We start from the raw sequence: 21,027 nt of genomic DNA on the forward strand, positions 1-21,027 counted from the left end.
TATAATGTAACAATAATGCATCATAAAAAATATTTTATTGTTATTTAGATAAATGTAAAATAAATACATATGTATATTTTTTGTTTATTTTAAAATAAAATAAATATGACATGAAATTCTTAGATGGTGGTGATGACCAGTGTCGTCAGAAGTCTGCAGTGGTGGTGGTGGTCAGCAGCAAAAGAGATTACTTGCAATGAAATCAATTTTCGTTCAAAATTGAACGAGTTTATTTTACTTTAAAATTTAATTTTGCATTCCTTTTATTTTACTCTCCATTCCATTTTCATCGAATCAAATATCAATATTTTTAACACTGATGGAATATATTTACTTCACAACCACTTCAAACTAAATAGCCTCTAAATAATCTTTAATTATGTGCTAATAAAAAAATATTTAAGTTATGTTTAGTCAAAACTAAATGATTATGTGGGGTAGGAAGAAATTTGGAGGCTGCAACTGGAGAGATGATTAACCACGGGCCCACACAGCACACAAACAAAGGAATATACTTCTGTCCTCTAGTAACAAATTTATTTAAAGAATATCCTATATTCGATTAAATAGAAAATGAATAAAAAAATTTGTTGAGATAAATTTTATATTATATATATATTATTATTTATTTAATTGCTATGGAAATGAATAGGGCATTTATTATTCATTATTTATTTTGAGAATTTGTTTAATTTTATGGGGTTTTTTTAGTGTAATTAAAAGGTGAAAATTTTAATATTTTTTGCATTAAAATATCTTGAGGACTAGCTTCAAGTAAAGTTAGCAAGAGTTGAGAAAACTCAACTAGATTAGAATGGTCAAAATGGTAAATTTGGCAGAATAATATTTGGCTCACTTGGCACACAAAGAGTCATAGTGAACACATCAAAATAATATTAAAATTATTAGAGTCGATGTGACCTTATCGAAATCATGCGAAACTTGTAAGAGTCAAAATGAATCCGTTGAGATTATGTCGAACTCATCAGAGTCATCGTAAAATAGTTAGAATCATATTGAACTTATCTGCGGAACTTGTCAGAGTCATAATGAATCCATTGAGATTATATTGAACTCATCAGATTCATCGAAAAATAGTCAGAATTACATTAAACTCATCATAGTTATCATAGTTATGAAGAACTTGCCAACACTTACTATAATCAAGTAGGCAACATCACCCAGCAAATCGGCTGATTGTATCTGATCAAGTGGGCAACTTCATTGAGATCGAGATTTCAAGTAATTAACAACATATAGTAGTGGAGATTTCTACCACAAAAGAATATAAAGTTTCTCGTATTCTTGGCTACATATTTTCTATAAATTTGTAGGAAGAATCTATTAAAATATACTGTATACTTTCTATTTCATATAGCTTTTTATAGCTATGAACCTAATCATAACTTATATTTAAATATGAGATCAGAAGATAGATATGTGACATCAAGTCATTTGTACTCAAAATTGTACTTTTGACATTCTACTAAAAACCAAGAGTTTTTTTTTTTTTTTCATTCCTTCATAAATGACCACAATCCTTCGTAAACGGCCAATCCAGAAGTAAACTAGAACGTGTCACATCACCTAGTATCGAGCACCAATATCGAGCAAAAAAGTGACGTGACACATTTTGATTGACCTCCGGACGGCATCCAGTGTCCACACAGAATAATTTATCGATAAACTGAGAGGCAGAAGGTGGTCCTGGCGTCAAGAAGAGGAGAATAAAATGAATATTGGTGTACTGCGTCCATGGAACATTAGAGTGTTAAATGGGGGGGTAGATTGACATGAGTTAGTGATACCTTGGGTGGTGGATTTGGCCAAATTAAGATCGGGGGTTGTGACCTGGGAGGTAGAAGGCAATAGTCGCCGAAGTTAGATCTTCGAGAGGAGCAGAGAAGGAAATAGGTTTTGGTGTAGAGGAGACCCAAATTTATTCTTGCTATAGCTACATATATATGATCTGGGAGATTTGATGTTGTGGATACCTAGATACTAAGGCTTCGTTTATGATTGCTTATTTATTACTCCTTAAAATAATTTTTTAGTATAAAAAATTTTAATTTTGTATTAAATAATTGCTTTAAAAAACAGTAAGAAAGTCATCCCAAACGAAACTTAAATGGCAAAGGTTAGTAGAGATTTGGTTGCTGACTCTATCAATTTTACACATTATTTTGAAAATGCCAATTTCATTCAGCAGTAAAGAGAAAGATTGAGAAGCTTAATCCATATAAAATTTTTCTGGAAGTCTTTATGTAATTGGACTGAAGAACAATGTCCATCTCATTATACAAGTCATTGAAAAACCTTCCATTTTAAAAATATATTTATATATTAAAAAAAAAAAAACAAATCAAATGATCATTTTCGAGTCAGCTAAAAACAATTGAACAATGCAGCATAATCAGAATCATTTAGACCAAAATCTCAAGGATGAGCAAAATTTTGGAGCTGCTGGAGAACATTTTCAGTGTAGAAAGCTTAAGAAACCAGCTGATTGGAAGATCAACCATTACCCAATGCATCATCTGCTTAACTTCATCTTCACATACAAAGAAATGAAAAATTGAAAGTGAATGCTGAAAGAATGTTCAAGGAGTTCTTACACCTTAACTTTGCCAATCTCTGGTGGCGGGTTAGTAGATGTTCAGGCAATAAACATTCAGAGAGGCTGCTAAGATCGCCGGCGTTCCTTGATCGGGGCCGGCTTATAACGAAGTTTTTTGTTTCTTCCACCTTTGGGCTTGTCAAACACTAAAGCATATATCTTAACAGCAAAAAGTTCTGCAGGAAATCCTTTCTGATCCTGAAATGTTTGTATTCATATTTGAGCTTCTGGGGGGTTCAGTAAGTGTTAATATGTAAGAGTATCAACAAACCTTTGAGCTGTGAACGTGCAGGCCGCACTGTTTGAAAAGATCCCTAAAGTACAAATCAGATCTTGTGATGCTACTATCTTCGGTATCCAAGACGAATCCTGCAAGGGACAGAATGTTGTTGAGAAAATATTTCATTACATAAAAGACAATAAGAGCTTATCTCCAATGTTTCCTTGGTCTTCAATGCAAGCTTGCAGATGGGTTGTCTTAGGGTTTCTGAGATGGGGGATTGGTTTGTATGGTTTAATGATGAGAAGGTTGGACCCAACATGATCTGTTAAAGCTGGCAAGGAATCTAAAAGAGACCTGACAAATTCATTGAGCAGGTACTAAAAGCGTGAGACTACTAATCTAGATTCTTAATTTTAGAACAAAGAAGTCACAAGTTTTATTAATAAGAGAACTAAACAAAATATGTGAAAGATGATCCTTCCTTAAATCCACTCTCCGCTCTCTGATTTCAAAAATTTTCTAAAAGCCAAGCACAATCTCTCTAGGATTCTAACTAAAGAGACTCACACTAAGAGGCCATGGGGATGAAAGCTCTCTTAAGATGCAACTTAGTAGAAGACAACTAGTCAAATTCTTTATCTTTATATAACATCCATTTATATAGACAAGGAACGTTGGTTTCAAAAATGGCATGCACTTATAACAGTGTAGTGCCGAATTCAACATCAAATACAAGTAATTAAGACACTTTTGGGGAAATTACTATGAAGTGGCACCACATTCGATGCCCGCATTTTGGACAGATGGTGTCATGCTGCCATTATTATTGCGCTATCAAATGTGCTCTCGGCTTTAGAGTTACTAGTCCCTTGGGTACCATTTAGATATTTTCCTCTCAACAATTCGATTGTCAGGATCTTCCTCTCGACACTCAGCTTGTGCCAGTTGAACGCCTTTCAGAGAGACCAGACCCTTCTTGAGCTTTCCCTCGGCCTTGACATCACTTGACAATAATGCACTTGGCTCAAATTCTTTTAGGAACACGTAAGATTCTCTCGAGAGTCCATTATCAACTTAAAAATCCTATTGGCATGCCCCACGTCATTGAGTCTTCTTATTTCCTGATAATGCACCCCCTTTTTAGGAGGTAATTTTCATGTAAATCAATATCAGTGAGGAAACAACTAGTCTTCCAGAGTTCAAGCATACCATTCACTTTGTAGACCACCTACCGTGTTAGTTAATATTATATAGCACCTTAGAGTCATGATCGTGACAGATCATAGTGGTTCTTTGCTCTAGAAGTCGTTATTCTCTTGGCTAATCCATTGGATTTAGCATGAGGTCATTAAGAGGTGGTAGTACTACTTCTACTTAATTATACACTATTGAAGGATCACATAGCTTCATATTTTACATGTTCACAACTAAGTAGATCAGGAAGACAGCTAATTAATAATCAATATCAATATTGCAAAATATTGAATGGTCCATACATAATCAGTTTGATTTTTTGCCCTTCCATATTTAATCTCTCATTGCTAATGTGGAGCTATACAAGATCTTTGAACTTCTTTTATACTCGTTGTTAATCATATTGCCACTTGTAGCATTGTTGCGACTTGGCGAGGTGTCTCTACCCCAAAGTGAATCTTCCTGATTCTTTCCAAGAAACTCTTTTGAGACCTTTGTCGTGTGTTTTTGAGGTTGAGTATTATTTTTGTCAAGAACACCCGAGTCAAATGAATTTGAGGCAAATATCCAAAGCATGTCTCAAATGGTACTCAACTTGTTGAACTGTGTTGCCCCGTTGAATGTGAATTGGATATAGGAGAAACTCTCATCTCAAGTCTTTGGATTTCATACATTAAATCCTCACAACAAATGCACAACAATTTTGTTCATCATCTTAGTATAGCTAACAATTTGTGGCTGGAAGGTTGTGCTCCTATTTAAAGTAGTATATATTCTGACCCACACCGATTACAGTAATAGTTGAGGGGACAATCTCAATTGGAGATTATTATGCTCGGTAACATGAAATTCACCCAAGTATTCTTGAAAAACACATAGCTATTGCTTCTTATATTTATAGTTTGCTTACACACCGGGAATACTATGATCTTTGAGAACCTATCTACCATAATAAAAATATAATTATGAACATTACGGGCCGACAACAGTAATCCCAAGAAGTCCATGGAGATTTTGTCCCATGATCGAGTCGACACAAGTAGAGGAGTGTACAATACTTGCTTCTTCTTGTAAGGATTTGTGCAACTAAATATGCATCCCTTCAAGGATTTGGTCATACCATGAACTCACAACAAATAGATGCATCTCTACATGTCTTTAAGTATCATTATCAATACAAAGTGATTGATGACCTTATAAGTGTGCACTTCTTATCCACTTTACTCAATCACCATCTTTAGAAATATAATTGATTCCTTTGTAAGGAAATCCTTCTTTGATAGTATATACGCCCTCTCGGGTGCCATCAAGAAATAATTTGAAGTCTTCATTAGGCTTGTATAAATCAACATACCCCTTGTGCCAAAAAAGTTGTAATTGCATTATTGTTAATAGTCACCATAGGTCATGATAGGATATTCGTCATTTTGTTTTGCACTTCATTTTTGTACTAGATGATTAAGTTACATTGCTACAAATATGCGGACCACTTCACATGTCATGTTTCATGAAGCTTTTATTGGGTTCAAAGATATTGAAGTGGCGTGTAGTCCACATGAATTATAGTTATTTATCAAGTAAATAAGGTTGCCTGTGTTTCCTTATTGTACGTCTAGTGGTTTTTATGAGCACCTTATTATAGTTATAAGTAGTCACCTTTTTTGCTATAAGGCAACCTTGAGTGCATGTCTGGAAGCATCTTCCTTCACTTCGAATCCTTCAAGGATACAAAAAATATCTACATGTTTCCTCTCCAAGGATAACTTCAAGTTGGCCTTAGTGAATGTAGAAGTGTCACAAGTATCAAGAAGTTGAGAATAAACTTTTGAAAAAATTGACACCCTCCTATATGGCTTTGCATGTTGGCCATGATCTGTAATCATTGGTAATCCCTTATTGCTTTTATTTTCTCAAGGCCAATCTTGATCTCCCCAATACCAACTTTAAAGCCTAAGTACAATTAGGTCTCTCTCCAAAAGTCACATCACTTTTATGTTCAAGAAGAGGTGATTTTCTTTTGGGAGTTCAACCATCTAAACATATATATGGAGTTCCTACAATATCTTATCGTTGATGAGGATGTCATCAAGATAGAACATCACAAACCCCTCCATGAATGGTCTTAGAATGTCATTCACGAGACATATAGATGTCATGAGCACATTGCATAAACCAAATGACATACAATTCACTCAAGCAATTAATGTTTGGTAATGAACATGATCTTCTATGTATTCTTTTAATAAATTCAAACATAGCGGTAGCCAAATTTCATATTCATCTTTGTGAAGAGGGTAGTATGTTCCAATTGGTCTAGTAAGTCATCCATCCTAGGGAGTAACAATTCTTTATTGTGATTTTGTTGAGTGCTTCTCCAATCAAACATCTTAAAATTAAATGTTGTCAAGCATTAATTATCCTCTTCACCTAACCACTTGCCATCATGTTAAGAGGTTGAAAACCCTTTCTCCTATTGACAGTATAATACACACCATATTTACAAAGATGGTATTATAGTGCACTCAGTAGAAGTCATCTCAATCCTTTAAATATGGGCATCTAAATATAATTTGGTAGTTGCTAAGAGAGATCTTTACCCTTAGACACAGAATGTGAAATGAGTATGTACGCTACAATGTTGGAGAAGCTCCCATGGTGGATAAGATTAGAAAAAGTCTCCTTAGATGGTTTGGTCACTTTAAAAATCAGCCTTTATATGACCCTATTAGGAGAGCACATATATTAGATTGGCCTATGTTAAGAAAGATAGATGTGGACTTAAAAATACTTAGTTAGAAAGTATTAAATTGACCTTTTTAGTAGATTTAAATGAGAATTTGACTTTTAATAAGACAAAATGGAGAAAAAAGATTCATATAGCCGACCCCACATAGTGGGATAAACGTTTCTTGTTGTTGCTACTATTAAGAGAGACCACTTCACACAATACTTTGTTGATAAACTCCCAAGTGATGGAAAAGTAAAATCAACAATATAACTCTATCCACATCTTTGAGTCATAAATCTATCTGAGTGGGTAAAGATGGAGTTAATGAATCATTATAAGGCCTGATTTTCTATTTAGATTCACTAAATTCATATTCTTATGATTCCCTGAGCCAAAGATGGCATTAACCACTATTTTCCTCGCATGGATTGTAATGTGACTAGTTCCTCGCATTAGTTAAGGTCAAGTGTTGTACTCAGCTCTTGCCACTTCGATATTATCGTGAAGGAAAGGTTCAAGAAAAGTTGATTCATTGAATCCAATGCTTGATCTTATTCCACTACATTAGCCACCTTCTTCCAAATATCATCCCTTTTTAACTTTCTAGGAAGAAATATTGATAAAGTTTCCCATATTTACATCTATCATGTCATGTGATCTTATTGTGATCACAATAGAGGCTATTTCTTAAACAAGTGAGGTTGTTGCTTTACCTTAATATGAGCCCTTTCAACTCCACTTCTTCTCAATGCCCCGCATTTCTCCTCCTTTCCTCTCTACGAGAGGCATGTTCTCCAACAATATATCAACAGAGATGTCTTTCGACAAGATATCATATCAATCAAGGCTTATCTCTTGAACCATGTTATGTAATCCTTCACAGTTAGTCCAACCCATTCCACTTCATTCAATTTTTTTTTTCAATGCCCCATAAAGTAAAATTCTTGTCAAAGCATCCTCTAGAATTTGCCCCGAAGTGATGTTCTAATGCTCATGCCGAAGATGGGCATTCCACCATAAATATTGCAAAAGAAAATTTCTCTTGCAAAGAATACCCATAGAGACTAAAATATATTTCTTGTTAATTAACTTAGCCGTCAAGGTTGTTGATGGACCGGCAAGATTAATGCAAAGCTCTTTTGTTCTTCCTCTCATCTCTCTTGTTTGGTGTTGATTGAGATTTGGTGGAGAAATTCCATTCTTGAAGGAAAATTAGGGCAAACCCTAATTTGTGAAACCAAAGCGTATCAGTTGTCTGAGTCGATAGAATAATAAAGTGTAAGGATATCAATTTTAACCCTCAGCTTTGTAGGGTTGACATCGTCCACTGAAAGAAGGTTCAAAATTCTCAACTTTGAGTCGTTTGCTTGCCTACTAGAACCCACTGACTTCTTATTGTCGAGACAACGATATTGAGATCGATCTTTCATATTCTAGTCATAGATTCATTGTCAGGATCATCTTACTCATATTTTTCATCATCCTCATAGCTATTTTATATTGAATAAGAGTGAGTTGATTAGCCAAGTTAATATCGATTTCTTCTTATGGTGTTGACATCTCAATGTCTACTTGTCTTCTTATAGATGTTTATAGGTCCTTAACCCTTTGGTTGGGCCGAAGCATTGTTATTAAAGCCCATCAGGCCATGGTCCCCAATACATCCTTGGCATGCCCTATCTACGAGGCCTCATCCTTGGATCGATATACATTTTAAATCAGAATTCCCACCTTTGGGCTTCCCTCTAAGTCACATAATTAGAACTTTTACCTGATGTAAGCCTCAGCCCTTTAATTAGCCTGGCACATTGCCAACATGTCATTAGGTCAAACAGCTAACACCTTTTCGCATCACTCAACCTCAGTGGTGCAAGTCCCATCCCAATTTCTCTATTCCTATGCAGAGTAACTTGTAAGCCCTAACCTTCAACCAAGCCCATCATGACATCACAACTGACATTCAGCCACTAGTCATCAATCACCGGACCATTTTCCTGTTAATCTTCAAGCTATGCTCCTTCACTTTGAAGGCCAACTCTACACATCATAGATTAACTTCCTACTAAAGAATGCAACCAAATTCAATCTCCAGGCAAGTCCATGCAGTAGGCCTTACCAAGAAATGTTGTAAGTTCCAATTAGGGTTTGCACATTAAGTTCATGGTTCCAGGCCAATCTGTCAAGGTGAATCTTAAAATCACCAATGTATATCACACTATATCCCATGCCAAATGTACTTCTGATATGAATATCCAAAGCCAAATCATTGAACTTTGGTGTTCATTTCCCTAAAACTTTGAACCACAGGCAGCTATACCAATACCATAGAACCTATTTCCATTTAAAACACTCGCCCTTTGGCATACTACCACATTGGTCAACTTTGAATATCTTAGAGGGAAATCCTTGATTACTTATAAAACTTCCTAGATGATGCACCTTTAGGCCCTCTATCAATGGCAAATTGGATCAACCTAATTGACACTGAATGAAGAACCATTGGATCCTGATCTGATTGATAATCCATCCCCTTTCATTCCCATCTGAATGACAAAGTTGTCCCCATATGAATGACAATAACTTCATATACTCAGAGTACAACTGATGTCCTCAATAAAGTATGTTCTCCACCTACGAATGAGAATAAAATTGATCGTAGAGGCCGCACATAAGAAACCATAATCCCTCGGAATAAAATAAATCATAATCAGTTCGGGTTGCCATGTTGAGAAATCTCTAGAGCATAATCTACCTTTGAAAACTTACGATGCACACACATAGAGGAAAGGAAGAAGTAGGCAAGAGAGAAAACCTGTTTTTGCAACATTCTCTTTAACAACAAAGAAGCCATTCTGCTTTAAGCCAACCTGCAACAATTATAAGTAGTCAAAAGTAAAGGGCATATATCAAACATGGAAACATAAAGTAGCTTAGACATTTCAGAATAAAGTTAAGGAAATGTTATATTTGGATGTAATGCTTTAAGCCAACTTGTAACAATTAAAACTTGTCAAAGGTAATGACATATATGGAGCATGGAAATATAAAAATGGCACTGATATTTCGGAATAAAGTCAAATAACGTTATGTTTAAAAGCAATGCTGGTAAATAGGAACCCATTTTACTACAAGGGAAATTGTCAAGGAGAGGCGAAAAGGGGCCCTTCAAACCGTCAAGAAAGATTTGCCATTCTTCAAGTCTTTAGAATGCGGTAGTGCTTCAGGCAGTCTCAGAATCTCAAATAGAAAAGGGCAACTTGCTCCAATATGAGATAAGAAGCAATGTATTACTTAATCCCAATCAATCTATGAAATAAAAATCAAGACAATCTTGCTTAAAAGCTTAACATGACCCAAGTAAATCCGCACCCAAGTCACAAGGATCTAAGATCTACTCTTTAGTCTATCTAGAGTATTTGTAATAACCCTACAAATAACCACTTTGTTCATAATTTTAATGAATTTGCATATTATCTATTTGAAAGAGTCATTTGAATAAGATATATAATGGCATTACTACACATAACTCAAATATTAGGTTTTGCAAATCCGATATACGGTCATGAAATATTTTAATTTTTCAATTTGTTTTGCAGTAGATTATTCACATGCTTAAAGTAGTGCCTTGAGTTCTATACATGCAAACCCTAATGCTGCAAGAACTATGGAGAAAAGGAATGCTTCATTAGGTTAATGAATGTTATTGAAAATGCCACTTGCTAAAAATAAAACCCCCCAAAAATTAGTGATCTGAAGCATAATAAAAGTGTGAGATTCAACTAACTATATACCAATGAAAAGTTTGAGAACTTCCTAAACAAATCATAAGAAAAAAGAAAAATAGAGCAACATTTATCTAAGTTGATTAAACCATGAAATCAAAAAATAAAAGCATAACAAAGCTTTAGATCACACCTTCGCTCTCTTAAAGAATGATACAAAATCATCATCCGGTAGATGTCCTATACACCACTGGATCCATATCACATCATACCTTCCAATCTCCGGAGTAAATTCCTAAATATTAAGATAATTGAATTAAAAAAAAAATTCAATCGATGGATGCAATTATTAAGAAAAAAATCAAATTAATGAGACCTGAAGTGGGAGACAAAAGAAATTGACAGCCATGTGCACATCTTCTTTCATATCACCTTCGGGAGCAAGATTTTCACGAGCAGCATCTAAAAAATGTGATACAGGCTCCAAAAGATCGACCTGAACATGGGCGTAAAAATTTAGACAAAAAATGTATTTGCAAATAATAAAACTTGATAATTCAAATCTAGAAAAAAAGTTGAGCTAGAGTATAGCAAAATAATCATACACAAATATGCCTAGCCACACAAGATAATACATGCAGAAAAAAAAATGAGTGCATAAGTGCATACACACACAGACACCTGTAATCATTAAAAGACAAGTTGATGTGAAACAAAGTGGCAAACAAGAATTGCATTATGGAAATTAATCAAAATATGAACTTTGCTTTGCTAAATTTAAACTAATGCTTCTTCAAGTTAGACCTTAGAACAATCTGTGAGAAGATTAAGTAATATCAATCACTTACTATGGAGATTATTAGGATACTCGCAAAACAACAACCACATAAATAAATAAAGCTTATGGCGAATTTAACAAGAGTCCATAGTTTAACATTTAGATCATTCACCTGGAGATCCCCCACTCACACTCATGACAATAGTTCTTTGCGGAGGAATGTTGCAAGAAAACTTAGAGATGCCGTTAGAAGACACGCGATGCTGATGGTGCTAGTCGTCGGGGAAGGAGTCGGAGTTGGAGAAATGGGTGGTCGTCCGGTGATATTCCACTCTCCAATAGGTCTTTGTTCGTCGATAACGTCTGCTAAATGGAAGAGAATACGATCGACGTATTCCTCGACAGTGCTTTCGGATACAAATCCGAGGTCGAAGAAAGGTGATTGGATGATGTCAATCTCCCCCTTGAGAATTAAAAGCAAGCCCAAAGAGAGAGAGGGTCGGTTTGGGTTAGGTTTGAAGACGTGGGGAAAGGATTTTAGTAAATATGAATTTTGAATTCAAATTTTCTTAAGGGAGGGAGGAGAGTAAATTGCATTTCAAAAATTTACTCCAAGGGGGAATAGGGGCCGGCGGTTTGGGGAGGTATTAAAGGGGTATTAATGATGATTAGCACTTAATTTGGAGAGAGAATAGGCTTGGTAGAGGAGCAGTCCATATGGGGAGGAGGATTGGGGGTTTTGTCTTAAGTGGGCCCCAAAGAAATAACTAGGGAATTTAATCAAATCTTATTTTAATCTCAGATTTAATTAAATTGGGAGGTTTCCATCTTAGTTTTAATTAAATTGGGAAGTTTCCTATCTACGTTTTAAGCAATAGGAAAGTATTTGAAAATTCAATTAATTAATTGAATTCTCTTTAGGAAACTTTCCAAATTACCAAAATCTATTTTAGGAAAGAGAGTAATGGGCTTTGAGATTTGAATTTCAAATTTAGGAATCAAGGGGAGTGGCCGACGGCTAGGTTTGGGTAGAGGGATGGGTGGAGGCCGGCGGATTAGGGGAGGGGAGGGGCTCGGTTTTGGGAGGAGGGGAAGGGAATGGGGTTTTGGGGAGGCCGGTGGGTCGGTGGTTAGGAGGGGAGGTGGATGTAGAGGAAAAAATAGAAAATAAAAGATCGGAGCCACGAACCTTGGAATCCTCCGAATGTTGATGGGTATTGCTCTCACCTTCACCTAGGGTTTCTTCTCTCAAGAACTCACTAAGAGATCAAGCCAAGAAATCTGAAATTTTCATTCATCAAATCATTTTTTCATACAAATCCAAGAGACCTTAATATATAGGCCTCAATAATAAGAAAAGCAGAAAGACACAAATGCCCTCGAGGTTACAATAGAGACTCATTACCCATAGGGGTAAACTTGGAACATAGAAATGCAAAATAAATAAAACACAAAATATATCAAAAGTAAAGACTCTGGATCGTAGCTGTCGATCTACGACTTCGTCAACGGTACACATGCTAAAATCTCTGACTGATGTCCTCATCACAGGTATACATGTAAAGCACAAACAAAATATGGAACATGGAAAAGGTGCATAAAAGAGTTATTACAATAACAAAAGCCAAAGTTTTAGCCAGTTACATCTACATGATTTGTTATGCCTAAGCATACAAATTTGAATAATCAAACTAAACCCTAAATTTTTAGGTGTCTTTTATTTAATCCTTATTTTTTCTAGTTATTCATATTAATCACATAACATTATCGTCATCATATCTCGTATCCTGGATGAAAAAAATGGAGGGTTGTGTTAGGTAGTCGACAACTAGCGTAAAACTTATCGAATAATCATGACATGAATTCTTTAATACATTGCGTTAATGTTAGGGCATTCCCTGGAAGCGATGCGCTGTATGATTTGAATACAATGACAAATGTGCAATGGTCGTTGCACCGGTGCCAGAAAGTAGTGTTAAATAGACAAGGGTTTCCACATCATGGACGGATATGAACAAAGATGAAAGTCCATGAAATTAAAATTAGGATAAGAACTTGGAATGTAAGTTCCCTTATAAGCAAATTAATATAATTACTACATATTATTCATAGGAAGATAAATATTTCATACATTCAAGAAATTAGGAGAGAAGGCTAAGGAGATTAATAATTTAAGATTTAAACTATGGTATTCTAGTATAATCATACTAGAAATGATGTATGTGTGATTATAGATAAGAGTTTGAAAAATAATGTTGTAACAATTAATATAATTGAAGATAAAATTATAACTTTAAATATTATTGTTGATGCTAAGATTATTATTATTATAAATGCTTATACTTTTCAAGTAGGTTTGAATATATGTTCAAAATTAAATTTTATAATAACTTAAAAAGAATTATTACAAAAGATATATCTTGAAAAAAAATTTATTAAAGAAGATTTAAATGGACATGTTGGTAGAGAAGTAGATGCTTTAATTTATGAAATGCATTGAAAAATTATGTATAATGATGAAAGAAATGTGATGTGATGTGAGATGATGTAATGTGAAGTGATGCTAGCGACAATGGGGGACTGAGATGGGATTCTATTATGCCGAGCTAGCATGCTATAGAGATGAATTTTGTTAACAAAGCTATATATATATATATATATATATATATATATACTTAGGCTGAGAGCCTCCTTATAAAATGAGTATCTGCTTATAATTCATTTGGTTTCAGTTTCAGCTTTTGCTTCAATTTCAATTCCAATTTTTAAGTACAATACTTTTACAGCATCGTATTTTTATTTTTTTATTTCAATTATTGATTTAATTTTAGTTTGTGATAGCTTACTGAGCCGTATTAGCTCATTCATGCTTCTGCTTCCATTTTTAGGCCAAGGGAAGGGTAAGAAGCAAGCTGAGTAGTTTTGGATAGGGAGCTCTAATCATGTTGTAGGCATATTTTTGGTTAATTTTGATTTTTGTAGGCTTGACTTTTATTTTGTCATTTTCACTATTGTCAAGCACTGCTTTAGATACCTTAGATTATATATGTATTTTTGGATGATATATAGATAATCATATTTGAAATTTAGTAGTCTTTCACTATGTTTAAAATTGCGCAATTGGGTATTGAGGCGTTTTTTATTCATGAGGCGAGGCGTAAGCCTCAAGGCGTTTTGAGGTAAGCCTCAAAATCAAAAAATAGCGTAAAGTAATAATAAATGTCAAAAATAAAATTTTTTATATAATACCTAAATAATATGTTAAATGATAACATATTAACCTCCTATTGAAATATGAATTAACAAATTGACATACATATAAAACAAAAAATTGCAAAAGATATGAAGTGACAAGTAATAAATTGCGTGAAATAGAATTAAAATCAAAATATTATAAGAGAAAAATAATATTAAATTTAAAAATTGCATAAAAGTATCATATAACATCATGTTCAACTTCAAATTTCTTCTTTCCCAATTCTCTACTCATTTACATTTAATTCCTAATGAAAACTGAAGTAGTTGATAACAACTTAGGAATCATATGCACTATGATCACTAAGGTGGTCTTTATCCAAGCTGTCGTCATAACAAATTGGTCTATCCCCTGCCTCATTCGGTAGAGTTGAATGTCTTCCAATAGACTTCTTTTTAATTTATTTCAATCATATTCATCTTTTAAAAATTATTTCATCAACATAAATATGAGATTAATGCTCCAAATTTTTTGGGATGGTGGTATGCAGCTTTCAAGTGATTGTCGGTGACAGTTATGACGGTGTTGGCTATGACAAAGGTCACAGGTTGGAATTAAAGGCAATATATAGGAAGTTGTTGCGCTCGAATGTGTATGAAGGCGTGATTTATGTTAGTTTTAATAAAAAAAATATACAAATAGTGTGAGACGTAAGCCTCACGCTAGTGAGGCAAGGCATGCCTCAAGACAGACCTCAGCTAAGCTGAGGTGCAAGTCTTACAAAAATGCTAGAGGCAAAACTGCAAAAGACTCAAGGCGTTTTGGACTAGAATTGTGCTGAAGCGAGCCTCATATTGCGCAATTTTAAACAATGGTCTTTCACTTTATTTGTATTCAGTAGTGGCTTTATATTATGTATACTTTGATAGTTTTGTTTCAGTGCTTCTCCAACCAGATCTTGGGGTCAGCCTTACCACAATTGGACATGATATGACATGTGTGTAGTATTAGATCATATTGGGTTGGGTTGTGATAGATTAGCTCTCCCATAAATCCTAGCTGATAGGAAACTTACACCAAAAGAGAAAAAATAAATTTAGCACACATAAGATGAAAACCCTAGATAAAACTCCCCCTTAAATAGCCTTAACACAAAATAAACACAATTAAAACCTTTCTAAACAGCTCCCCCTTGATTCCTCCTTATATAATGAATAATAGCTCTCCTAGGCCCCACAAGGGGGCTCAAAATTCCCCCTCCCGCTGCCCCTGATTCTACCCAGCAAATAGATGGTTTAGCCAAGGCTAGGCTAGTCTGGGCTGGCTTGGTGGGCCCCCTAGCGTATCATACACATATCAAAAGCAGTAGGGTTAACAAGACCTTTGTTGAGTAAAGAGAGTTTTCCTGAGTTTATCTCCTCATAAAGAAACTAGACAAGTACCAAACTTTTTAGAGAATACCTAAAACTCCAAATCAAAGAGGATGACACCACCATCCATCAGAAATGAGTAAAGAAACTAACATAAAAACACCATTGGAAGAGAGAGAAACCAATAAATGTCTCAATCAACTCAAGATCAAACCCATTGATAAAATTTAACATGAATTCCACTCTATCAATAAAATGAAAAGAAATGAACCCATTCCATAACCCATGCAAAACTATAGTGGTAGTACGAAGGAGCAAGAGAAATATTATACTTTATAGCATACATGAAACGAGCATTAAATTGAAAAGCATGGGAGAAATCATTAATCTATTTCCCTTCAAAATAAAATATTTCTACTAGTGTCAGCTGTCCAAGAAACATTGAGAAGGAAAAGAATCAAAAGATTAGAGGCTTTAGATATCCCGTTAATAAAATTGGTGCAACAATAAACATTATTAAACCATTAAGTCCAAGGGAATCAAGTTGACAAAGTAATTTTTTGGATGATGGAAACAATAGAATATTTTTTTATCGAATAGACTTCCAAATACATTTATTAAGGAGAGAAAAATTCATCATTCATAGGTCCTCGATGCCAAGTCCACCTTTTTCTTTAAGCCTATTAATATACTTACACTTGGTTAGATTTGGACCACAACATTCATCATTACACTTCCAAAACAATTCTTTTAATATTATCAACCCAATTAGGAATCCAAAAATAAGAAGTAATAAAGAGTGTGCGTAGTTAATAAGCATAGTTCTACCAACTTTAAAGAACATGTTACCTTTCTAGAAAGATGGATTCAAACGAATCTTGCAAATGAGAGCACTGTTTAAAATTGTGCAGTATGAGGCTCTCGTTGAGGTGGGCCTCAACGCAATTCCAATAAAAAATGATTCGAAGCATATGCCTCAAGCATTTTTTTTTTATGAGGCCCGCGCCTCACTGAAATGAGGCGTATGCCTCACTTTATTTATGTTTTTTTATTTATTTAAAACTTACCTAAATCATATACAAAAGCTCCAAAAAAATCATGCCTTGCACTCCCAAGACGCAACAACTTCCTCTCAATTGCCTCGACCTCTAGCCCATCGCTTTCACCGTAGTCATCACCATCGTAGTTGTCGTAGGGGATCACTAGAAAGCCGCACCCCACCACCATCTCCTCTTAAAATTTTGGAGTATTATATTTTTGTTGATGACAAATATTTATGAAAGATGAAGATGACTCAGATAAATGAAGAAGCAAATTGAGAGTATTGGACTCTACAAGATGAGGCGGGAAAGAGACCAATTTGTTATGACAATGACTCAAATAAAAATCCCCTTAGTAATGATAGTACATATGATTTCTGAGTTATTGTCAATTATTTTAGCTTTCTTTAAGAATTAAACGTAGACGAGTAGGAAACTGAGAAAGAAAAAAATTAGAGCTGAACTTGATGTTATATAATACTTTTATGCAATTCATATTTTATGTTGTTTTATTCTTGTACATTTAGATTTCAATTCTATCTCACATAATTGATCACTTAACACTTTACATCTTAAACAATTTTTTATTTCATATGTATGTAAATTTGTTACTTCATAGTTCAATAAAAAATTAATGTCATCCTTTAACATATTATTTAAATATTATATAAAAAATCACTTTTAACTTTTATTTTGATTTAACACAATTTTTAGATTTTGAGGCTTATGCCTCAAAACGCTTTGAGGCTTACGCCTCGCCTCACGAACGAAAAATGCTTCAATACCCAATTGCGTAATTTTGAACCTTGGATGAGAGGATTCTAAAAAGCATGTTGAAGACTATTGGAACCGGAGAGAACCCCCAAGAACATGTGGGGTTTAAAAACCCAAAATATTAGCAAGCAAGAGCACCAAAACCATGCTGCTTACTAACATGAATAAGATAATACTAAAAGTTGATTCTAAGCCCAAATACATATTCAAATATGGATGAAATATTTTTTAGAATATTTGTTTAATGAGAATGAGCACTGCAAAACAACAAAGTATCAACACAAATAGGAGATTAGTAATAGGTGGCTCTCCAAGGTTGCAGTAACAAGCATCAATCAAGTTATCAGTTGAAACACCTTGTACCAGTTTATGAAAAATATCATCAACAATAACAAAAAGGATATGAGTCCTTGCCTAAGACCTTTAAAGCTTACAATTGCTTACAAAGATCCCCACAAACAATGATTTTGTATGAGAAATAGAATCCATAATCCAGGAGATACATTTCAAAGGAAAGGAACAACTTAAAAGAGTATTATTAAAAAATCCCACCAGTAACTATCATTTTTTTTTTTTCAAAATTTACTTTAAATTACAATATCCTTCTTTTGCTTGATAATTGAGTGAATCAATTCATGGGAAGCAATAAGACAATCAATAGTTTCCCTTCACTCATAAAAGCAACCAAAGAAACATAAACCAATTTGGGAAGAAAACCTTAGAAAATGAGGAAGAACTTATAGTGAAATTTTTTAAAGCTCCAATGAGCAAATTAATAGGTCTAAAGTTTTTGAGGAATTCACCATCTAAATTTTTGGGAATAAAATAAATGTGAGTTGAGCTCAAAATGTTTACAAAATGTTTATACAATATATTTTCAACATGAGATGTAACTTGGTCGTCATTTATTTATTTATAAATTTTATGTTTGTAAGTGCAAAATGCATTGATGTTTTTTCATCTATATCAATACATGCAATTGTCTATGCATTTATGCATACAAAAGTTTTCAGTTCATATTACATCCACCAATTATACCTACATTTTCAAATTTGCACTCATGTCCATATTATTCAAATACCTTATAAGATGTTCCATCAATGTATCCATGCTTCATAGCCTGAATTCCAACTTCAACAAGACATATCCTTTAAGAAAGATAGAGTCAATTCTTCTTGTACATAGAAAGTAGCTGTTAGCTACTTTTTATGTTTTTCATTCAATTATTTTTGTTGGATAGCATAAGACATGCAAAAAGAATGGATTATATATATATATATATATATATATTTCATGCAACAATCAAAATTATGGGTGATCTTATACCAAATCAAAAAATTATTACATGCCATAATATAGCGATTCTTACCTCGTTAAAATGTCTCAGCAAGAGATTCTTTGTGACCCTCCCTATGCCTGAACCACAATCTGCAGTAATTTCTAAAGCCGGTTAGAACAACGATAATACACCCCATTGCCAGGTATCTGCTTTTCACTACATAAAATACTCCATTAGCTTCTAAAATCAGGATAATATGTATTATTTACAGCACATCAAAAACTCCAGCTCAAAGGTGGCACTAAGGTTGTGTTCGGATGCATGAAATCAGTCATTCTAGATTCATAATGAGACCATAAGTTTTCCACATTCCATTTCATTTCCTCCACCGCACTTCATTCCAAACAAAGCCTAACAGAACAAATCTATTCATTTGGTTAGGGTTCTCTTAATTAAAGTAGGCTGTGAAACTACTATCAAGTAGATGATTTACGAAACATTTCAAACTCTACTCTAAAAAGCAATAAAGAAAGCTTGTTTGAAGTACCCCTTAGTGTTGTAGTACTTGCCAACCCGTTCTGGTTAGGATTATCTTAATAAAAGCTTGTTTTTTAAAGTGAATTTCCTAGAAGGCGCGAATGCCTTGTGGAAGCTTCTATTCTTTAGAACTATGAATTGCTTCTGTTAGAATACAAAACCGCATTTTCATCCAAACAAGTGAGAAGCAGGAGAAAGAAAAAAGTTACCAAGGGCCACAAGGTGCCGCCTTTCGTTTCCAAACCGATCGATAAGTAAGGGTTTGAGGAAGGCCTCGCTTCCCTTCACGTCAGCCTCATTTACATGGCCGTAACCACCAAGAACTCCGTCCACCGATGCATCCACGCCCTAGATAGAGAAGAAATGGAAAAAGATGGTAGGAGGAGTATATAAATAAAGGCGGCGATTTTAAGCTATTTACTTGCCAGTAGGAGATGCCCTTCCGATACCAGGCATGGCGTTTGGCGGCGGGGGCAGATGTGGCATCTTCTTCCACCCGCTCACCGAGGCCGATCTCCTCTCTCCACATCTCCTCTGCGTTGCGGAATCCATGACCGTTGGAGTCCAAACCGGCAGCGTCCATCTCCCCTCGATCTAGCGTAGTAATAGAAGCGACGAGGCCCTTGGAGCTACTGGTAAGATGAGCAAAAGGGATTTATCTTTCAAAAACCACTCGCAGTTGGAAATTCTTTCAGCTTTGGATTTACTTTATATAGTTCATTAATATATAAATTAAATTATATAGTTATTTAAAGGGGATTTTAGGTAGATACCATTTTATTTCATATTATTTATATATCTAATATTTAAAATTTTAATATTATATGACTATCATCTATAAAATAAATATAAGTACATATAATAAAATATTAAAATTTATATGACAGTATGCGTGGTAAGAATAAAATACATGAGTGATATATTTGATATTAAAAAGGGAGATTTACATACATAACATTTAATACTATTCTATTTACATATTTAAGATCAAAAACTTTAATATTACATACATACCACACATAGTTCATTTGCATACCAAATATGAGTGGTAGAAATGAAATATATTAGTGGTAGGAAAGAAATATAAGTGGTATATTTGATATTAAAATAATATATAGTGGTATGCATGTAATATTAAAGTTTTAGGTGTTAGATATGTAAATAAGATGTTATAAGGTGGTATGTATGTAAATTTTCCTAAATTGTTATAAGTGATAGAAATGTAATATTAAAATTTTAGATATTAGATATATGAATAGTATGAAAAAAATAATATGTATGTAAACCCCACCCCCCTTATTTAAATAGCATATAAATTTAAATAATATCATAAATATAAAAAAAAAATTAACTTCATAGGTCTCATAATAATCAAAATTAATTAAATATACTCATTATTTATTTTCATGAAAAATTATGACTAAAAGTTGATTTTTAACTGAAATATTAAAACTTTTTCTCATAGGCTACTTATTTAAGTATGAAAGAAACGAAATCTGATTTAAAATGGCTCGTTGCACTATATCCAAATAAGGTTTGTACGACTTCTATATTTTGTTCGAACATTAA

General features: G+C 34.0%; 1 protein-coding gene across 1 annotated transcript; it reads right to left on the reverse strand.

Moving 5' to 3' along the window:
• Positions 1-2,403: 2,403 nt before the first annotated feature.
• On the reverse strand, positions 2,404-20,064 carry LOC110103417 (alpha N-terminal protein methyltransferase 1). Its single transcript, XM_020832130.2, has 8 exons — positions 19,880-20,064; positions 19,668-19,806; positions 19,012-19,070; positions 10,861-10,980; positions 10,678-10,779; positions 9,575-9,629; positions 2,889-2,986; positions 2,404-2,815 (listed from the first exon to the last, which is right to left on the reverse strand). The coding sequence occupies exons 1-8, from the start codon at positions 20,039-20,041 to the stop codon at positions 2,684-2,686; spliced, it is 867 nt and encodes a 288-aa protein (XP_020687789.1). The 5' UTR covers positions 20,042-20,064; the 3' UTR covers positions 2,404-2,683.
• Positions 20,065-21,027: the final 963 nt, after the last annotated feature.

The sequence above is a fragment of the Dendrobium catenatum genome, unplaced genomic scaffold, assembly GCF_001605985.2.
Source record: "Dendrobium catenatum unplaced genomic scaffold, ASM160598v2 fragScaff_scaffold_1056, whole genome shotgun sequence".
In the NCBI taxonomy this organism is placed as follows: domain Eukaryota; kingdom Viridiplantae; phylum Streptophyta; class Magnoliopsida; order Asparagales; family Orchidaceae; genus Dendrobium; species Dendrobium catenatum.